Genomic DNA, 21,057 nt, shown 5'->3' on the forward strand with positions numbered 1-21,057 from the left:
CAGAGTTCTTGGTAACTACATCTGGTAAGTCTTCTGTGAAACACAATTTTGCATACTTTTTACACACTTGGGAGCAAAAAAGCCTCTTGATATCAAGTTTCTGTGAAGTCTATTGGTTCACTTTCTCCTGGCTAGCAAAGTTTGCCCGTAGGGTCCTATGCCCCTGGCCAGAAATCCAAGCCATTTATATATTTGCAGGAGTAAGATGCAGCAACTGTGAAACGGCGTTGTTAGGAAGGGGTGCCAGGTTGATCTCTGTGCGGTTCATGTGAGTAGGGCAATGAACTTCATCTTTAACTGATGATAAACCATACATCCTCAAAAGTGCTAAATGGTCAAATTGTGGTGTTACTTGATAGAAATGCCTATAGAGTTGTTTTAGTGAACTCTTGTTAGACATTTGGATAATAAAATTAACCTTTTGATAAAATTGCCATAATTTGTGTGAATGAAAACATTCCAAGTGTTAGAAGGCTTTTGGAGAGATGCAACTTTTTCAGAAAGAGATGACATATGGCAAATTGCTTTATTAATTTTTGTGTTTTTTTCCAAGACACTCTGAAGTTTGAGTAAAATTTTTCTTGTCAGTCTAACCCTGTGCTTTAAAAAACTGTCCTATCGGTCTTGGGGACACACACACACTCTCACAAATTCTACACACGATCAATTCACACCCACACAATATCTTTCCTTCATTTTAGGATTACACAATATAATATTGGTAAGCAATTTGTTTAAATAACAGATTTATCTTCAGTCAGGTACCTCTGTGAATGCACCCAGAATGTGGACCCTAAAGTCTACTTGGTTAGACAAAGAACACTTGTGCATGTTCTTTCTGATATTAGGACAAATAGGTCTCATTTGACATTCCTAACAGTGATCTCTAACAGTTATATTGCACCTAATTTCATCATTCCTTGTGAAACTGTAAATAGCCCTCAAAACTGTGGCTCAAATATTAAGTACCCTGTTGCATTACTAGGAGGAGTTAATTGAACACTGTGAAAAGCTTGTATCTCCCCTGAAGGGAGCTTTTCATATTTGGAAAAAGGCTCTAGTGATTTAGCTCTTCTGTTCTTAGGTCATGGTCTGACCTTCAACATTAATAGTCAGGGCAGACACCACGTGGGCTGAGATCTTGATTTTTCTCCCCCCCTCCACCTTCATGCTTAAGAGGCATCCTTAGAGAAAGGGAGAATCTGCGGGGAGTGAGTTAACCCAGCTGTGCACTATTGAACTGAGACAAGATAACTTCTTGGGCCAAGAGTACTGTAACATTAAACAATAAACACTTAATGCAACATTAAACAATTAATGATTTAGACTTTCTCCTAAGAAAGCAGCTCTGAAGAAATTAAAGGTATGTTAAAGGTAACATATGATGCAAATGATAATGTGCAATAAGATGGAAGGTTGCCATTTTACTGCAGTTTCTCTGCACATCTTATATTGTTGCTTAAATCCCTTTCTAAAAGACAAAGGATATGAAAAAATTGGTTAGCATATTTTGAAAATGTGACTGATTCAAAATAAGTCACAAGCATGAATATATATTTTGTGGAAGTTTAGTGTCTGGGGTGGTTGTTTTATTGTGTTTTGATTTGTCAGCCTTAAGTTAAAACTTAAGGCATCTTATATTTTATACATGTAATTCTCAGGTCATTCTATAGCTTGCACTTGAATATTTCCTGGTTATCTAAATCTGAGTCATTGTTCAGTAACTACTTGCTGATGTAGAACAATATAAGGTAGTGGAGCTTGTCTGTCTTGAAAGAGGAAAAAGACAATGTTATGTTTTGCCCAGTCTGCAGAAGCTAAGGAGAGAGACACTTTTATACTGACAATAGTCAGATCTCTATATGTAAAAGTAACATACTTTTATGTACTTTATGTACACGAGGTGAAACACATGGAATTCAGCTGTATGTGCCTGTTTAAAAGGATTATTCTTAGAGTTGATAGTTGATCTTCATTCTTATTTTCTTATCAATAATGAAGTAAGATGATATATACTCAGAAAATGAACAGCAGTGGAAATGAGAACTGATTGACATGGTCAGTGCAGTCAGAAGAGCTCACATCAGGGAGGGTTTTCATTCCAGACGTAAGGGATGGATTCTCATCCTCACTCCATGTTTCAGATGGAATAAAGAAATAGAAACTGTTCACATCTCTTCTGAGATCACAGCTGGCCACTTCCGTTCAGCCAAGTTTAGCACATTTACTGTATCTCAACAATTCCTGTTACAGATTATTGTTCTCTGCTGTTTAGAACACCTTAGCTGGAGTCAAGGAGAGAACAGAGGAATTTTATTATCTGTTCTTTCAGGGTGTTGTCTGCAGCAGAAATCCTGAGATGAAGACTGGCTGCATTGGAGAACTGTTCTTCTTACCTACATGTGTAAACCTGCATTATATATGATATTCCAGTAGTTTTCTTTGTATTGTTCTTCATTGTTTTATTTAGTTGAAGGATATTCTGACAATAGTTTGCTAATGCTATTCTGAAAATGTATGGGACTACATGACAGAAGTCTTCTAAATGCAGAAATCATTATGGAGTGTCTGCTAAGACAATCTACGTGCTCCTGTATACGGTGCTGTAGCCACAGGGCATCTCCATTGCTGATCTAGTCCTATATGTAAAATATCCTTTTAAAAGAAGTTGTTAGATTTTAATAGACTGGGTTTTGTTTGAGCTATCCCATCTATTTGTTAGATTGCATCTACTTTTGTCTTGATATTGGTTGGAAACATATGTTTAACACAATGTTTTTTCTGTCTGTTTTGGTCCATTTGGTATTCGAGTGGTAGCGTTAGCAGTTAAGAGAAATTTTTCAAGCAAAGTGCTTGATGACTGTCTTGGAGCAGGGTGGTAGACTTGTAAAATTCAAGCATCTTCTAGTGAGGAATGTAAAACTTCTGTTTGCCTGACTACTAGCATAGAAGAAAGTGGGTGAGAGTTTCTTTTCAGATGAAATAGTTATTTACGGAAAGGAAGACCTTAACAGAAAATAAAACTAATGTTACAGATGATGTTTGTTCTAAAAGGCACTGTTTCCGGTAAAGAAAAGGATTTTGTTCTTTGCGATGCGCTATTAAAAAATAAAATCAATTCTGAAACTATTTTCATTCACCAGATCACTTATGCTGTAAGATTCAGCTGAGTTACTAGGTCACACAGCACTGCAATATTGCGGATTTTCGATAGTTTAGCTGTGACTGCAAACAGAAAGCACTGGAGCCTCACGATATGACAGGTCACGTGATGTCAGTGAATACCTCGTCTTCAGGCAGGATAATGTGCGTGACCTCCCCAGTAAAAATGCATCATTCAGTACGAGCAGAACCCAGAGAACCGCGTGGACAGCGCTAACACCAAGAGAGACAATTTGTAGTACTTGGTCCAGAAGAAGAATAAGATGTTGTAGCAGTCTCTAGCTGGTCACATCTGGTGGTCCAAAGCTGCCCAGGAGAGCGAAATACTCCACTCTTATCTGTTCCTGAGACTTGGTTGCCATGGTCACAGCTTTAGAGAGATAAAGACTTTCTTTTCCTGTATTTTGTATGTATAGTAGGGGGTCGTGGCAGTGATGGTGCTGCGACTTAGAAAACTGTATCTTTTCCCTTTCATCCATTGTTATTTTATGCTCCCCAATCAAAAGCTTTTTGGGCTCATTTGTGTTTAAAATACTTCAGGTGTGAGAGTTGCCTTTATTTCTTTCCTGCACTCCCATATACAGGCTGTGTCTTTTCTTACTGTTTTTATTTTCCTTCAAAATCAGAGGCGATGTATTTCTAACAACTGTTCCTGGAACAATAACCACCCTGCTCCAGCATTCTTTTGACTGTTTACAGTGGTCAGGATGTCTTTGTCACATATACGGGTTTCTTCATCTCCCCCTGCCCCCCCCATTTGTTTCTCTTAAAGATGTATTCGTGAATCACAGAATACTGATCTCTCTTATTTTATTTTGTCTCTGCCACCTACTCACTCTGCAAATGAGTATTTTGGGCTCTTCAGAAGTGTAAAGAATCCTGGATAAGATAAATACTTTGTAATACTTTCACAATCATCCACCCCTTTCCATCACACTCATTTTCCTATGCACTTTGTGCCCTCTTATTGCACCTCCAGATGTACACACAAATCTGTACGTATGTAGGCACACAGACATGCGGAGATCCGTAATTAAGTAGTATAGGCAAACAAGCGTGTTTTTAAGAAAGGAACCATCTTCTGGAAGGTGCTACTTAGAAAGGATTTGACGTAGCTGTTATGAATGATGTATAAGATGGAGCTCTAAGTTTCTGAATTTGTTTAATATATACTTCAGTCAGTAAGAAACTAAGCTGGTTATCTGGGGCATTGTCTTCTATTCAGTGTTCCTGTCTACAAATGTGCTTTGAAAAAAAAAACCCAAAACTCCACACCTGTAAGTCCTTTATGAGAGACTGAGTCATATTTCTTGCCTCATTTGAACCCAGAAGGGATTTTTGGTTAAGAAGTTAATTCTCTTCTCCAAACCACATATACAAAAGGGTGTATTTGCGATGGGATGATTCTGACACTGACACTTAGAAAAGAGTTTGGTAGATAGTGGAAGCGTTCAATAACCCAACAACCTGTTCAGTTGCTTCTCAGTTTGCATCCCTAAGTCTGTAATATATAGAAGCCCATCTGTCAGCAGTTGAAAATAAGATATGTGTATGTGTGTAAAATACATAAAATATCAATTTGCTTTCATGTATGTCAAGACTGGCTGTTTATTGCATTCAGGCCATGGTGTTCAAAGGTGAGATACTGCTGTGCCAGTCTTCTGTAACTTTTACCATTTTTTTTGGTCTGTTTCTTTTTCAACAAAAAATTTTTCCTTCAACCAGAACTGAAAACTTGGCTCTGAAGCTGTTGCGAGGGAAGATGCTCTGATACATGGAAAATAATGCAACTCTTAAATATATTTTCATTTTTACTCCTGAGTGTATATCCATATACATGAGGATAAAAAGTTAGGCAACTCAGATCTTGATTTTTGCTGGAAACATGGTTTTATCCTCTTTTGTCGCTATAGTACAATAGCTTTAATTAAATTATTGCATTCTATTGTATATCCACAAGATTATTCCACGGAACAGTCTGGCTGTGAGTGGTGGTGAGGCACTCATAGATGCATTTGGAGCTAACAAAACTGGTTTTGATTTTTTTGGAGTTCTGTCTGATGCTAAAGAGTATGTATAATCAGGGCTTTGAAATGTAATACCATGCTCCAAAAACTATTGAATTTGTTAAAAAATTATTGTAATCTCTGCCTTAGTTCCTTGCCCATAAAAATATGATACCAAGTAATTTCACAGGGATATTATAATAGTCTTTCTGAAGCACTTGAGTACTCTAGTAGTGAATTGCGTGGACAAAAGCAATACAGAAAACGAAGATGGATATATGTGCGTGTACACACCAGTATTCCCTGCACAGTGGGCTTGCTGCAGAAGGTGGTAGAGAAAGCTTAATTCTTTGCACTTAACAAGGGAGAACCGCTGCTTCCTTGGTGACTTTTGTTCGTCTTTTGCAGGGAGTTCTGTGGGGAAGTAGGACATGCTTACAGTTTGAAAAACTATATTGCTTATCTGAAGAGGTGAAAATGATGTTAGCCGAGTGACTGTATTTCCAAACTTCTTTGCAAACACTGTAATACTTCTAAGAATGTGTTTGCTTGCATGTCTAGTATGAATTGTATAATCCTTTCTTGTAGACTTCTATCAATGTATTTTTTGTGTTCCTGAAATATTGAAATGTTGCAACATTGGGAGCTTTGTAGCCAGTATTGAAGTGTTTGTAAACAGGGCAATTAGCTTTCCTTCCAGTAAATATTCAGTTCTGTAACGACCCCTGATGTTGGCTGCAGATCCTGGGGAGGGATGAAGAAAATGACATATTAAAAACAACTGGGACTGACCCTTATTTTTTCAGTGCACTATTATAGTATTCTGTTATTCACTCGATTCTGTAGGGGACAAAGATTCAGGTGCATTGCTTGCTTCTGCTCTGGGTTCTAAGACTTTTGGACGTATAAGTAACAGAAGTGATGCTACAGTGAACAGAAATGGATGAGTTTCAGAGAAATAATTTCAGATAAAGAGATTCTATACACACATACACACACAAACACTTAACGTATGAGATCCCTCAATCCCAGTCCAATATTTTTAGCAGGTGTTACTGATAGAACTTCAATGTTACACATTTTTTCTGATAACAGTGAAAGGGAAAATTCATGTTGTATTACTTGAGGCTACAAAGAATTCAAACTTAAGGGAAAAAAACATTTCACGTTATAGCAGATATTTAATACTTTTAAAATCCTTCATGTGCCTTTTATCTCTGATATTTATAGGAAACATGCCATTTCAGCAATTTCTTATGAGTTTAATTCCTACAGGAAATGTGTAGTGTATATAATAGGAGCTCATTTCAAATACATTTAAGCTTGGTTGAGATATCTCTAATGTTAGTACTATTACTAAAATTATTACTAAAATAATATAACTGAGTATAACAGTTAAAGGAATCGGATTGCCTAGATCTGCCCAAGTGATGAAAGCCTCTGATACATTTTATTCATCTTCCTGACTACTAAGCTACATATCGTATATTCAGGTATTTAAAGCGTGTCAGAGGTAAAGATGGGGTTTAGGAATGGAAGGGAATATTTGAGCTTTCCCTTGCTATTTGTAATCTAGAACACTAGAGGACAGCACTAAAATATTACATAAATGTGTTATTGTTTACCCTGTTAATGATATAGATGCTCTGTGAGGGCTTTGTGAAATGAAAACAGATGACACTTTTGAACAGAGTAGGGCAAGTGGTATTCTTCTGAATTTTCTTTGCTCCTTTTGAAAACTGCATCTGACTTCTCACATTATACAAAATATCTGAAGTTTCTTGCAGTCTGAATCTAAGGTACTTGCTGCAGTGATTTCTTTAGAAATTAAGCTTCTTTTTTTTAACATAACAATGCTGTAGAATAGACCCTTGTGCAAAATTGGATTTTTAAGGTCCAGAAAATGATGAATTAGTTGGCTCATCTGTGAAGGTTTCATGATTTATCTGCTCGCATGAAATTTATTATGTTAATACTATGATGCTCACACTGAATATGAAATCATGCTGTTCCTTGAAAAAATTACAGCTTCTGTTGTGTTTCTCTAGGCACACTGGAACGACATGAAACAGGTGAAACAGCAAAAGCAATTCTTACTTCCATTGAAGATTCAGAATACCTAGTGGCAGATACTCTATTTCCTGTATCTCAAGAGTCAAAAAGAAATAAAAATGCTGGATACAAACTCTCTAGCTCTTACAAACACGGCACGGTCTCTTACAATTTTACTCATACAGACAAACCTTCAGACAAGGTAAGAATGAAGAGTAAAGCATTTCTCAAGAGCAATGAGTTGTGATGCAAATTCATTACGCTTTTACCTTTGCTGATGTGCAGCCCTGTGTAAGTGGTGTGGAGGCTTGGTTTTAAGTGTATAAAGCCTTGGTCTGACTGGCTCATTTATGCCTACAACCCCATTTCATAGAATAAATGGGGGAGGTGGAGGAAGCACCCTGTAATACAAGGTCACTAGCAGATCATCTCAGAAGGATTTTCATAGAATCACAGAATGGTTTGGGTTGGAAGGGACCTTAAAGCCCATCTGGTTCCAACCCCCCTGCCATGGGCAGGGACACCCTCCACTAGACCAGGCTGCCCAAAGCCTCATCCAACCTGGTCTTAAACACTTCCAGGGATGGGGCATCCACAGCTTCTCTGGGCAACCTGTTCCAGTGCCTCACCAGCCTCACAGTAAAGAATTTCTGTCTAACATCTAAATTTTCTTGGACTTGGCACCTATAGTTCAGCTCTATTTCCTTATGCCTCTGGCTTAAGACTGCACCTATTAGCAGTACCCTCAGAACAATCGAACCCACCAGTTGGGATGCGTATGCCTTGAGAAAATGCATACCATGGCACGATGCTACTGCTCTTTCCATTATTGTTTTTCTGTGAAACTGCAGATTCCAGTTGTCATTCAATGCTAGTTTTTATTGGGCGTTTGTTTTCTGTTAAGTCATCACAGAACAGAGTGCAAGTGCCTTACATTTATATTAGTGCAATAAATTTGGCACCCTATTAGTTAAAAAGAATATGGCAATGTTCATTGTGAGATACTGGGCTGCAAATAGATATGACAGTCTTCAGGAGAGATTTGGCCAGACACTGTACTTAACTTTATCTCACAATTTTGTTAAACCAAATAATTGTGACTGATGGAAAAGATGTGCTGTTTTTGTTTTGAAAAAATAATAGAAGGAAATAAGATACTGAACCTAGTGTTAACGTGCTGTTAAAGCTCAGAAAAATGAGTACAGAGACACCATATAATGAGAAGGAAGGTTGAAAATGCAAGAGTCATTCTATTTGCTTGTGGCCTAGATATATCTATATTTTTATCAGTTACCTGTAGATGCTTAAAAAGTCTGCATTTGCTGAATGTAAACCCAATTATTAAAACTGTCTCAAACTTAATACAATCTCAAAATCAGTGAGGTAGGTATTACCTTATTCAGCTTGGAAGATAACGGTATGTACGTTTTTCTGAAAACCCTGTTTGTGCATCAGGAGTGAATATATTCACTGGCTCTGGACACGAGTGTATCAAGAATAGGGCCGCAATGTTTGTTCTTGTTTACCGCTTTCTAACTAATGGGTTTTGGGAATTCCATTCTCTGCAATAAACAGAGGAAGTCATGTCAGCTATTCCTCAACCTTGAATGCAGATAAAAAAATACCTTCCCACAAGTATGGGAAGACTGAAAAATGCTTTCCCTCAACTCATACGTGGAAACAACCTTCAGAATGGTCTCTGGCCTTTTTCTGGCTTTATTAATTATGGTAAATGAAATACTGGATATTACAAAACTGTCTGATAAAGTACAGCTTAATCTAAGTTCTCATTCTTGAATTTTCTTTCCTGGTCTTTATTGTACCTACAAACTTACACATGGTTTTAACTTTATAATGATTGTTGTTTAACTCTTAATATTTATCTTTGACCTTTTACTAACCTTAGTCTGATTTCTAAAGTTCTTTTCGATCCTATTTTCTGAAAAGTCTTATTAGAGCATAATCCTGCTGAGCATGTTGTGGGGCAGATGGTGCGCTAGCTGGCTATTGACACAGAATCTGGTCTCACTGTTAGTTTATTGAAAGGAATAGTTTCTTCTTGCCTTTTTAAAGAGGGACAACAGAAAAAGTTACAGTAGTGTCTTTGGAGTGTAGTTTTGGCCATACCTATTAAATTGAAAATTGTATTGATTTAACAAAGTGGATAGAAATGTGCTGCTCATGGAAAATGGGGAAATAGTTTCTGGTAAACTTTAAAGCATGGAGTTGTATGCTTGACAGATTATAATTACCTTAAATTGGAAGTAATATCATAATAGGCAGCAGTGGAGCTGTAATAGTAATTTATAGTGCTTTTCTTGACCAGATACACATCTCGGTTGCTCTGATTTTAAAAAAAAAAAAAAATTCTATTTTCTTGTTTAAACTTTGTTCATTAATTATTTTGTCCCAATGAAAATTTTTTATTGAGAATATTATTGATGTCTCTTAGCCTTCCTTATGCCTGGCAAAATATCTTTTTTATTTTGCCTTCTTTTTGTTGTTATAGTCATGTCATTTTAGTCTAATTTCCTAACAAATGAAGTTCTATACTTGGAGAAACCACTCTTCATCAAAAATCTGTCATCCATAACATCCACTGCTGCTTCCTACCTCCATCCCCATTAAAGCAGATTCTGTAGATTCATGTGGGAGATGCTGGAGGCCAAATGTATAGGATGTAGTTGAACCTGGGAAGAATGTCACAATGGAGATCCCCTTAATGCTATTCCGGAAGCCCGATAGGGGCAACACAAAAGAAGCGTGGAGCTCTAGCTGTTTCAGTGCTGTTTTGTTATTGTTGAAATGAAGGGGTTTTGTCAAGTCCACTGTTTTTCTTAGTTTCAATGCAGGAAACTTTTTTAGGTTTTTCAAAAAGTGCTGTATTGACTCTTCTGGGTCATTGTGTTTTATTGTCTTGAAATAGTCTCCTGAAATCTAGATCCCATGAAATTAGTGGAAGTTCTGTGGATATTGGAGAGTTCAACATTTCATACCATATTAATAAGTGTATAATGATCACACAGACAAAACTTTCAGAGTTTTAGTATGCCTGTATACAATGAGTATTTCATTATCAATTTGCTTCTTTGGCAATTTGCATATCGGAACTTTAACACACTAAATTGTTAACGGTATTTCTATTAAAGTGGTCAATTTTAGCTGCCTCTAAGAATTCAAATTCAGAATATTTATGTAACAAACAATGAGGGGTAGCTATTCTGTCCTGTTGGTATTACTCTTGTGATCCTTATTTTGCACAATGAGATGATCCACATGAGGGTTGCAAGTAAGATTCAGCATTTTTTCTTAATATTTATTATTACATTGGTTTAGCATTAAAATTATATTTAAGACAAAATAACATTTACAAAGCAATAATCTCTCTTCATCCTAAGAAAGAAAAATATCGTCATGTAGCAGTCCAGCTTCAAAGGCTTTCTTTCAAAACATTTGTCATCATGTAAATCACAGATACAAAAGTAGAATGCTTTGATTTCATGGTGTTTTGACCATTTTAATTCTTTTATTGTACTGCACGTGCCAGTGGGAGTACCAATAACAGATGAGTGTGACAAATGCAGTTAACACAAGATCCATATTAATGTTGTCAAATCCCCTTGATATATTTAAACAGATTTTAATTATTTTCAGTGTCAAAAGACCTAAAATATATAGCTTAATAGTTCTTCAAGAAAGCTTTACTTAATATGTGAATGTAAAACCTCTCATAAAAATGAAACTTTTATATTGGCCTTAGTCATTGACATAGGGTATTCATCAAGTCAGCAATTTGTGTGGCAAAGTGCCATTTGAATAGTGTATTGTTAGAATACTTATGGTCCACTTGACAAGGGCTCTTGCTGTAAATAGTGCAATTTGACTCCAGCTGTTAAAGAGTGGCTTTGACAGCAGCCAAATAGAATGGAGATGCTTTACTGCACCGCAGAAAAATCAATATTGGGTTCTTGTTCATAGTAACCTGGTTTTTCTTTTTTTTTTGCAGATTTATACAAGATTATCTAGAGTTCATTTATGGAAGTTTAAATATTATTTCAAAAGTGGGCCTACTTTATTTTCAGATTCATGTTAGTGAGAAATGATGCTTGTGTTTAGTAAAAAAAAAAGAAAAAGACCGTACTTTGTGGATATGCATAAACAATGTGGTAATGCAGCATTATTTCAAATCTCTAGCTTCAATGGATGGATATTAGGATGTGGGTGCATAAGTTATGTAACTAATGACAAAAAATGGTCTTTCCTTCCTCTCTGTATTTTTCCTTTTTGTAGTGTTACTGTAGTATCCCTGTCAATTTTCTAAGCATAGGGGTTTTTAAAGCAGATTTCTTTGTTGTTCTCCCTGCTACAACCTCCACAGATGTTGACAATCTGTAGTGCCATTGTAGATTTTCCTGAAGCGTAGTCTTGCTGGTGCTGAACGGTTTTCAGCAGTGTTCAGTGACACAAGGTTGCTATGATACCTGGCCAGTAGCAATAGGTATTGAATCACTGGTCTTAATTGCAATAGACTACACACTAGATCGTGTGCCCATGGTGTTTGTATGGAACCAGCTCTCGTTATGCCTTTAAGTCATAGTTATTTTTGAAAATTGTAGCTGTGAGAAAAGCTGGTTTAAAAAAAAAAAATAAAATGCTTCGGTGCGTCATTGAAGATTTCATTGATGCACATAAAAAGCTGGATAGGTCTGGGAATTGTTTTCCTGATGTTCCAGAAACCTTTCATGGTAGAAAGTTTTCTAGCTTTTCAATTTAAATAACTTGGATATAAATATGTGTTTATCATGTACTGATATTTCTAGTGATTTCCACAATGTAATTAGAGCTTCTGTGTAAAAATGGAGGAAGAGCAGCTTCTAAAACTTGTGCAATAATTGCTAAACTTTGGACTACTGAATTATACTACTGAAGAGCTAGACCAGAAAAGGGAAAATTTTACTGTGTGGATAAGCCAAAAAAGATGTATTTATTTACATATGAACTTTTATAGCAATGTTAGGTATATTTATTGCTTGATATATAAACTCAACAATTTCTTAAAATATTTTTCTTTGAGCATTAATATATAGTGCAGAAAAGTAGAGTCAAAGTGTCTAAACAAGGGTTTATGCAAGATCTGGAAAAATTCATTTTTATTTATATATTAGAAATAATTATAAACAAATTAGTTAAGTACCAGTTACTATAACCCTTGTAAATGCATTTTAAATATTTTAAATTGATATACCTAGTATTGTTCTAAAGAACTTATTATTCAGTTATGTAATATCATACATATTCTGCACTAAACAAAATATGCAAAGTACGATGCTTCTGAAACAGGTATTTCATTGGGAGGAAAGCCAAAGCTTTTATTTTTATAGATGCTTGAAACAAGAATGTACAGAAATTATAAATAATAGAAGAAATATCTACTTCTATGTTGCTGCATAGAATAAGTAAAAGATAAACGAAGAGTGTATGACAATAGCAGTCATTTGTTCTAGTATAGTAAAGGATGCAATTTTAAAAAAATTGTTATTGTGAGCCTGGAAAATCACTATAGTTAAATCTTGCTGATGGAAAAATTGATAGAAAAATGGAAATAAGTTACAAGCACAAATACGAAATAATACTTATCAAATATGAAATCAGGAGTGGTACCATAAACAATGGTATGTAAGACATGGATTCCTTTTATTTCTTTTGTGATATTTTGAATATTATGAGGAATGATGGATCTTGATGGTTTGTATGAAATAGATTAAGAACAAAGCAAAACAGATAGTAGAACATGTCTGCTTAAAGTTGGTAACCTTTATGTTGTTGCTGCTAAGGTACTTCTATTTTTTTATGGAGTCTGATGTTTATAAGCTATTTAGTAGTACCTTAATTAAGTGTAATAAGAAAATGAGTGAAGAAACGAAGAAGTGTGTGTATATTTTCTTTTTCCCATAACTCGGATGCAAAGCATTTCAGTACTATATTTCCTGTGAAATTTCACAATGAAGTATTTTATCAAGGGACCAAGGTAGCAATGTAACTACAGTGAAGTAGTAACTTTAGAGCTATAAGAATAACTTGGTACCAGTTAAAAGGCATTGTCATAGCCCTCTGAGAGATTGATAGCTTGGACCACACATCAGCTTTGCTGAAAGTTACTGCAGTTTTCTGAATTGGTCCACAAAGTCAAGAATTTGTTGATTTCAGTGTTTTGTCCATTCGCCCACCTCAAAGCAAAATGAAAACAAAAAAAAGCTGCCCTAGTGATATTGTAGCACACTTTACTCTTGTAGGTGGGGATGGTAACACAGGCTTACAGAAATCCAAGAATAACCCTTAACTATTTATTTCAATGCTTCAGACACTGTTTCTATATACTTCTATAAACTTTTTGCTTTATTATACTGAAAGTGACTGACTTAAAATTGTTGTTTTCGCTGCATAGACAACTAACTGGACCCTGTGCTAAAGATAAAGGTGCTACAGTGTCCTACTAGAAATAATTCTAAGGTTGATACCAGCAGTTTGTGTGAAGTATTTCATGCTGAAGGACCATTATTGAAGCTAACATAGCTGTTGCTGTTTTCTTCTTCGTCTTCTCCCATACCTCAACTGTTGTGTTGCAATTCCCTTCTCTGTCCCTTGGAAACTGTGGCAAAGTTTGTATTTTGTTTCTAGGGACATATCTTTATGGATAGAAATATAGGGTTTCTATTCTACTGAAGTGCTGGTTTTGAATATATTATTCTCTATTTATCACTGCTTCTTTTGGTTCTGGGTGTGCAGACAGTTTGAATTTTCCTATCTTACGTTTTAGCTTTACTACTTTCTAGTCCCTAAAATGTGATTTCTTCTGTAGACCAGCCTAACTGATTTTCCTTGTAAGTGCTCTACCTAATCTTAATAATTCTAAAATAAATTACATCATCTTTATTATAATCTTTATATTTTCATGTTGTCCAGTGATGTTCTTGAATTCTTCATCAGTCATGACAGGAGGATGGTGGAATCTTTACACTTGTGATGATCACCTTTTCGATTCTAAACTTTGAGTTCCTGGCCTCTTATAGTTTAATTAGTACTATTTTAATGAAGAGTAGTATCAATAGGAATTTGGATCTATGAGACTTTCTGAGATTTCTGCCTCACACACCTATTCAAAACAAAGAGCAGTGACTTTTTTGGAAATCCATTGGCACCTTAATTGTGGTTATGGAACTAGGACTTGCAACACCAAACCTTTTTCTGCAAAAGAAAGGCTTGCTATCTGCTAGCTTCCTTCTGATACCTAATTCAATCTCTTGTCTCAGTTAAATAGCAGAAATAAAATACTATGCTACACTGTGGTTCAATTTAAAACAAACAAAACAGCAGCAGTGGTTACATTTCCATTCTCTTGACGCTTTTCTACATATTAATACTCAAACCTTAATTTGTTCTGGTGGTCAGATTTGGTTCTTGCAATACTTGTGGGAAAGATGAATCAGCCAGGCAGATATGTCTGAGAATGTTTGCAAGTGTTGTCCTCTTGGAAGCCTAAGCAATTCTACTGCCTTCAGGAAGATTGAACAGCTCTCAAGGAAAGAACAGTATGAAATCTATGGATACAGAAACTTAGCTGCTGTTCTAATACATCCTAGAATGATTTAGGATCTGAAAAAAGTCCAGCTTCCCTGTTCCTGAGTTTTTCAAAAAGCATTTTCTAGGATAGAGAGGATTTTAATATTTAAGATTTAATCTTATGATATTTTTTTTAGTAGAAAGTCACTTGCTTAGGATTTGATCTGGTACTTTTTACATAAATTTTATGGGTGTACTCTTACAGTGCGCTATGGGAAGTGCACTACCAGAACAGCCCAGAGCAAACATGTTGTTTCAGTTGGAGTCAATAACCAGCCATGGGTTGGTAACTTAATTTTTATATGCATCAATCCATCTTAGGACAAACCAATATTCTTATACTTTTACCCTCCTTCTAAGGTCATGCAGTATCCCTGTGTTCAGCATTATTCTCACAGATATTTGGATGTTCATTCACCCAGTAAATTGTTTGGTATAATAAGTCCTAGATCCATGAGTCATCAGTCTGTGTTTTGTGGACTGCTGTAGCATTGTCTGGTTGACCTAGGAAACATGGGAGATGGTCCATCTTACGGGTTTTCTTCCTAAGTGCTGAGTAAGGCTGAAAATGCTTTGGCTACACCATCTCTGGGCCCTATATATTTCTACAGGTATGGTAAGGGAATTTACTTCTACGTTCAAGATAAGTTAATATATTAAGATACAGAGAGAGTATTTGAATATTGAGTATATAAATAAGACTTCATTTAAAAACAGCCAAGTTCAAAGCAGTTTCTTTAAACTAGTTCATATGGGAAAATTAATCATGAATTGACACTTTCGTTTGGGACTGACTTGTCCAAATGATGAAGTGTCAGGCCAAGCATAGATTGCATGGGGAAGCAAACTGGGACACCACTCTTGACTCCAGGCTTTTTACACTTAGTTCTTTATACATGATTACTGAGGTTTAAAAAGGGTAAATGAATAAGAGAAAAGTTCTGAACATCCCCCTCAAGAGGATCCTCAGTCCTATGACTAAGTGAAGCGTCTGAAGTTAAGGAATATGACGACCTTGGTTTAGTAGCACCTTTACTCTGCATGATGTTCACCCTATGGATAAAGCCAGCATTGCTTTGGAGAGGGTAGACCTGAGCTCTCCGCCCACTGTGGGAAGCTGTGGACGCTTTAGTGACAGAAACGCTTCACATGCTCCCTAAATTCGAAGCTCCAGGAAGTGGGCAGGGTTAGAGGTGGGAGTGTGCATGTGTGTCAGAATTTTACCTCTTGGGGATTTTTTCTTCTGAAAACCAAGCCAGGCTTAAAAAAGTAAATAAATAATACTATTCCATGGTTTTATCCAGTTTAAGAAATTTTCAACACTAAATCTAGTTAAGCCCGTGTAATGTTTGTTACTTAAGGTTATGAACTTAACAAGGATGGCTTGCTGATATGATTTAGCCTAAACAAAAGACACTTCAATGTTATTGTTGAACAGCAGATTATTTTTTGGTTACGAATACATAAATATGATCGCAAGACCACATTTATATCTAAGTATTACCAGTTCAAGCATGACCTAGATAATTTGAAGCTTTCCCTTATGTGTTGTATGACTAAAATTTTGGTGCAGTAATTTAAAGAATAAGGGCTTTTAAGAAACTTAGGACAGTGAAATTTCAAATGAAGGTCCAAGCTATCTCTGAATGCTCTGTAGTATCCCACTGTTCCATATTCTTCCACTGAATGATCTGCTTGATCATGTGCTGTATGCTGCTCTGACTGGCACGGTAAAAGGCTGTATCGCATTTTCTTCTTTTTAGTGATTAAAGTAATTAAATTAGGCTTTCTAAATTCGTAAGGGACTTGGTACTAACTAGACATGTAAGTTATATCAAGTTTTTAGTCTTAAATGTAGAAACTACAACAACAAAACCCCCCCATTTCCGAGTAGATAAAGAGGTGGTGTGTTCATGGTATAGGTTTAAGATGTGCTATTTGAAATCTGAGATTTTTGTGGAACTTGCTAACAATATTTTATGCTCATAAACTAGTTTGAAGCCCCAAACACAATTTCATTTATCTTTATATTCTAAGCTTTATGGAGTCTGCAAAAGTGTCCATCTGTTCAGCTGAGATTGCTGCAAATAGTGAGTGGTCAGAGAGACTTAGCTGATAAAGGTCAGAGGAGCCTCTTGACCCTGCGATACTTGCCAAAGCAATTGGAGCACAGGGACTGATATACAGTTAGATATAGCTTGCTAACGCAATCTCCACTTTAATTGGTAATGATAGCAGGAATACACAGTAAAGTCATTGCTGAAAGAAAACAAAAAGTATCCAATATAGTAATTTATTACCAGTCAGTGGGTTTCACGCACTAGGTTGTTTTACCCCTGCAGTGGTCAGAGAAAGCAAAAAGGTACTCTAACACTTAACTGAAAATGGATGCCCTGCTGCTATCAGAGATGCATGGTGGTCAAATGATTGCCTGTGCCATTAGCTTGGTAATGTTTTCTCTATTGTAAACTCAGCTCCCCATGTTCTTCCTGTGCATCAGCTGCAGATTGAAGGCTTTCTCGTTTGTCTTCTATTTGTGCTGCCAATCATCAAGCTGCTGTCCACCAAGCACATTTCAAGGAGGCAATTTTTTTTACTACTATCGACTACCATCTCTAGCAACTGAGGGCTCAGAGGATTTAGAAATGAATTTAATGCTTTAATTTACACTGTGCCAGCCATTTTGTGTATTGTTTATGTATTTTTCTGACATAATTCCATAAGACAATTGCTGGTTTCCTATTTTGCAAAACTGAGACAGCACCTGCAAACATGTCCCCAAAACATAATTCATTCTCTTATGTATATATGTAATGCTACTATTTTCTTTAACAAGGTTAGAGAAAAATGTCTATGCAGGTAAAAACATTTAATAAGCTATTCTATGTTTAAAAAAAAAGAAAACCAAAACAAAACCAACAAAAAACCACTTCAAACAAAACCAAACACACTTATTGCTTCCTACCATCAAGGATAAAGCTTCATGGAAAATAGAACAGAGCTGTCATTGGCAATATAAGTTAATGTTTAAGACCCCTAGGTGTGGTGTTAGCCATACTTCCATTGAAATGGTTCTTCCAGCTCTGTGAAGTACAAATGTAAGAGGGTAGGAGTAGCTAAATAACTTTTACAAGCAGCTGTGTGGCATGTTTGTATTTTGTGAGCCTAGAGCCAGACCAATGATGAGACATGATTCTGAGAAAAGTTAGGAGCTCTGAACTTCTGTTGACATCCTAGTGACTGGCACAATCAAGGCACAGAACATTTTGAGCCCTCAATACATTTTTGTTGGCAAATTCTACTGTGCCCCTCTTCTCTTTGCTGTAACCAAGGTTCTTCACATTTTAGTTTTTAAAAAAACAAATCCCATTTATTGTCAATGTTATTGATTGCCACGGAGATAATGAACAGTGATTCAAACATGTAAATGTTCTTTAAAGTCTCTACTGTCTTTGTAGTGTAGTTAAAGGTCAGATTACAGCAAAACTAGATGCTGGATAAGTGTTAATTTCATTGAAATAAGCATATTGGTATTATATTCTCAACCTTCATTGTGATATTTCAGAAACTATCATATCAAGAAACTTAAAGACTGTAAGATGCAGTGGTTTTAAAGATTCCATATTGGGTTTTGCTTTAAAGCACTTGTTTGAAAGGGTGAAGTATATGTACTTGGTTCACAGGATGTCTTCCAATGAATACACAGTAGGATAGTGGTATTTTACTGATTAAATTAGCAGATTTCTTTATAGTAGGTATATTTAATAAGGAACTAATTACTCTTTAAAAGAGGAAGTCTTGCTTATCCGACAGACTCTTACCGTGTGCTTAAGTGCGCTGTTGTACTGGGTGGGTGTTAAGGGCTTCCAATGGTCTTAACGACTGTCAAAAGAGAAAAGCATGAATCTGCAAAAACCTGCAGAGAAATAAGAGAAAAAATCCCCCACCTCAAAAGATCAGAAGCAGGGCAGCTTCAGGTAATGAAAGAATCTTTGTCTCCTTTGACAATATTTCAATTAAGCTCATGCACACACCACCACCCTCCCCCAAAACTGACTAAAATTTCACCTAAAAATAAGTTGTTCAGTTTCTGTCTAACAGTTTCTTGAGCCCTTAAGGGCAACAAGTAGTGGGTAAAGGAGGGGACTGATCTTTTTTCTGACTTGTTTAATGTTAATGGATCAAAGTATACTGTCTCTCAGAGAAAGCTCAAAGGAACACAATTAAATCCCTCGAATATTACATAATTAAAAAAACTGATTAGAATCAGCAGAATAGCTCACATTTATGCTTTATACAGCATGATTCATTCTGCCCACGCTGGGAACTTTAGTGCCAATTTTCTGTTACTTTTATCCTGCTATGTTTGGGATAAAGTGATGGCACAATGGATAAAGGCAGCCAAAAGTCTGTAGGAAAGTGTCGTGTTTAATCCTTCAGGACTTGTTTTACGTAGAAGTTGATGCTACCCACGCTGTGAGACCTGAGCAATTTCTTTTCAGTGGTATCAAAGTGATGTCTAAATATATTTTGCGTCTGGTTTGCCTTCTAAAAACGTACCGTGTGATTTTGCCACTTTATTTCCTTTATGTAAAATGAATGTCAAGACCATTCTTGTCAAATCTGTTTTTAGCACAAAACCCGCAATAGAATGCATCTGGTAAAGAAAGCTGGTGTGTGGAGAAAGTACGTATATACGAGGAGTTGAAACAGTATGGGAATCCCTGCCAGCTAATGGAAGTGTGTGTTTTAAGTGGAATAGCATCCCTAGAAGAAGTTGGATCCCAGTGGAAAAAGGCCTTTAGAGATGAGAAGGCAGCTAGGTAAAATAGCACTTGGATTGTACTTTCCATTAAACTTTTATATGGCATGTCTGTCTGAAACCTGTTCAAGATAATGGCGTGTATTAATGTATTTGGGGGCCACAGCAAGGATAGTCCCCTGCCTCCCCCTTCCCATAGACATGGGCAAATTTTTCCTTGGGTGCTATTGTGGTTTGGTAAGGATGTGTAGAGGGAGAAGAAAAGAAGTAGAACACACGTGTAAGTTGTGGAGCAGGAACGGATTCTATGCCAGAAGAAATCAGTTAAAGTGAGTCTGCAAAGTTTGTTGCTCCAGCTCTTGTCTTGTCCTGGCTCCAACATCTTCAGTGGCAAACTAGGGAGTTATTACAGAGCCGCGAGTTGCCATGCGTGGAATATAACTTGCCGTTTCAAAGCCTCCCTGAATTCTGCTCTTTCCTGGATGTAGAAAGCTTGTTCTGCTGTAGGTCAGGCGGAGATGATGCACAAGAGGTTCGTGAGTCTCAGGATACAATTTTGGGCTGTAGCCAGACTTGTTTCTTTAAAGCTTACAGGTGAAGACTTCATAGGGAGCCTTATCAAGCAATGCAGATCTCTCCAAGTAGTAAAAATGTTGCAAGTTACAGTTGTTAAGCAGGAATGTTATCAGCACACAAATGGCTTTATTTTGCACAAAGGACTTCTAGCCTCACTACTCAACTATTCAGCTTCAAACTGATTTGTTAATTCTAAAAAGGAAATTGAAAAAAGTAGGCTATTTTGAAATGTTTAAATTAAGATCTAATAGTTATAGAAGCTTCATGTGATACTTATCAGGCTTGGTTAGGGACTAGTCAATATTGTAACTGCCATGGCTGATGGTGCTAGGAGATTACTTTTGAGATAATGCATGCGTATACAAAACACAGTTCTTCCTGCTTCTCAGCTTTACACCAAAAGTGGCAAGCTGTATCATGACAATAAAAACCTGGGTTTAGCCCTGAGCATGACAATTTTTACACTTTACGAAAATACGACTTTTCTTATTAAAGTGTTCTTTCTTGACTAACATGCCCCTCCTTCAAGTAACTCCTTGTTAGACTCATTGCTAGTGATGCACAAAAAAGGTAGTACATTCTGCTGATTTCCACAACTGAACTACAGCAGAAGACCTTAACGTTTACACTTATTTTAGATTCATACACTTGGACAATTACAAGGAGGACAAAGATAATTTGGAAAAAAATTGGATAAAATTACTGAAGTTGTGAAAAGTCATACAGTTTGCCTTCTCTATAATAACTTTCAGAAGATTTTTAAAATCAAGACTTTAAAAAATCTTTGCAATTTTTCAGCTAAATAACACCATTAGATGGAGCATTGGTGGCCAGGGGAGACCTATAAATAGGGAATCAGAAAGTTGGCCATGTCAAAAA

General features: G+C 36.3%; 1 protein-coding gene across 3 annotated transcripts in view; it reads left to right on the top strand.

Moving 5' to 3' along the window:
• The window catches only part of WDR72 (WD repeat domain 72), a 117,296-nt gene that overhangs the window by 36,648 nt on the left and 59,591 nt on the right, over positions 1 to 21,057 (top strand). For all 3 annotated transcript variants that reach the window (XM_054837387.1, XM_054837385.1, XM_054837388.1), the window contains one exon: positions 7,217 to 7,422. In XM_054837387.1, the coding sequence (XP_054693362.1) occupies positions 7,217 to 7,422 (206 nt within the window). The remainder of the gene's footprint in view (positions 1 to 7,216; positions 7,423 to 21,057) is intronic.

This window comes from Grus americana, chromosome 10, assembly GCF_028858705.1.
Source record: "Grus americana isolate bGruAme1 chromosome 10, bGruAme1.mat, whole genome shotgun sequence".
NCBI classification, from domain to species: Eukaryota; Metazoa; Chordata; class Aves; order Gruiformes; family Gruidae; genus Grus; species Grus americana.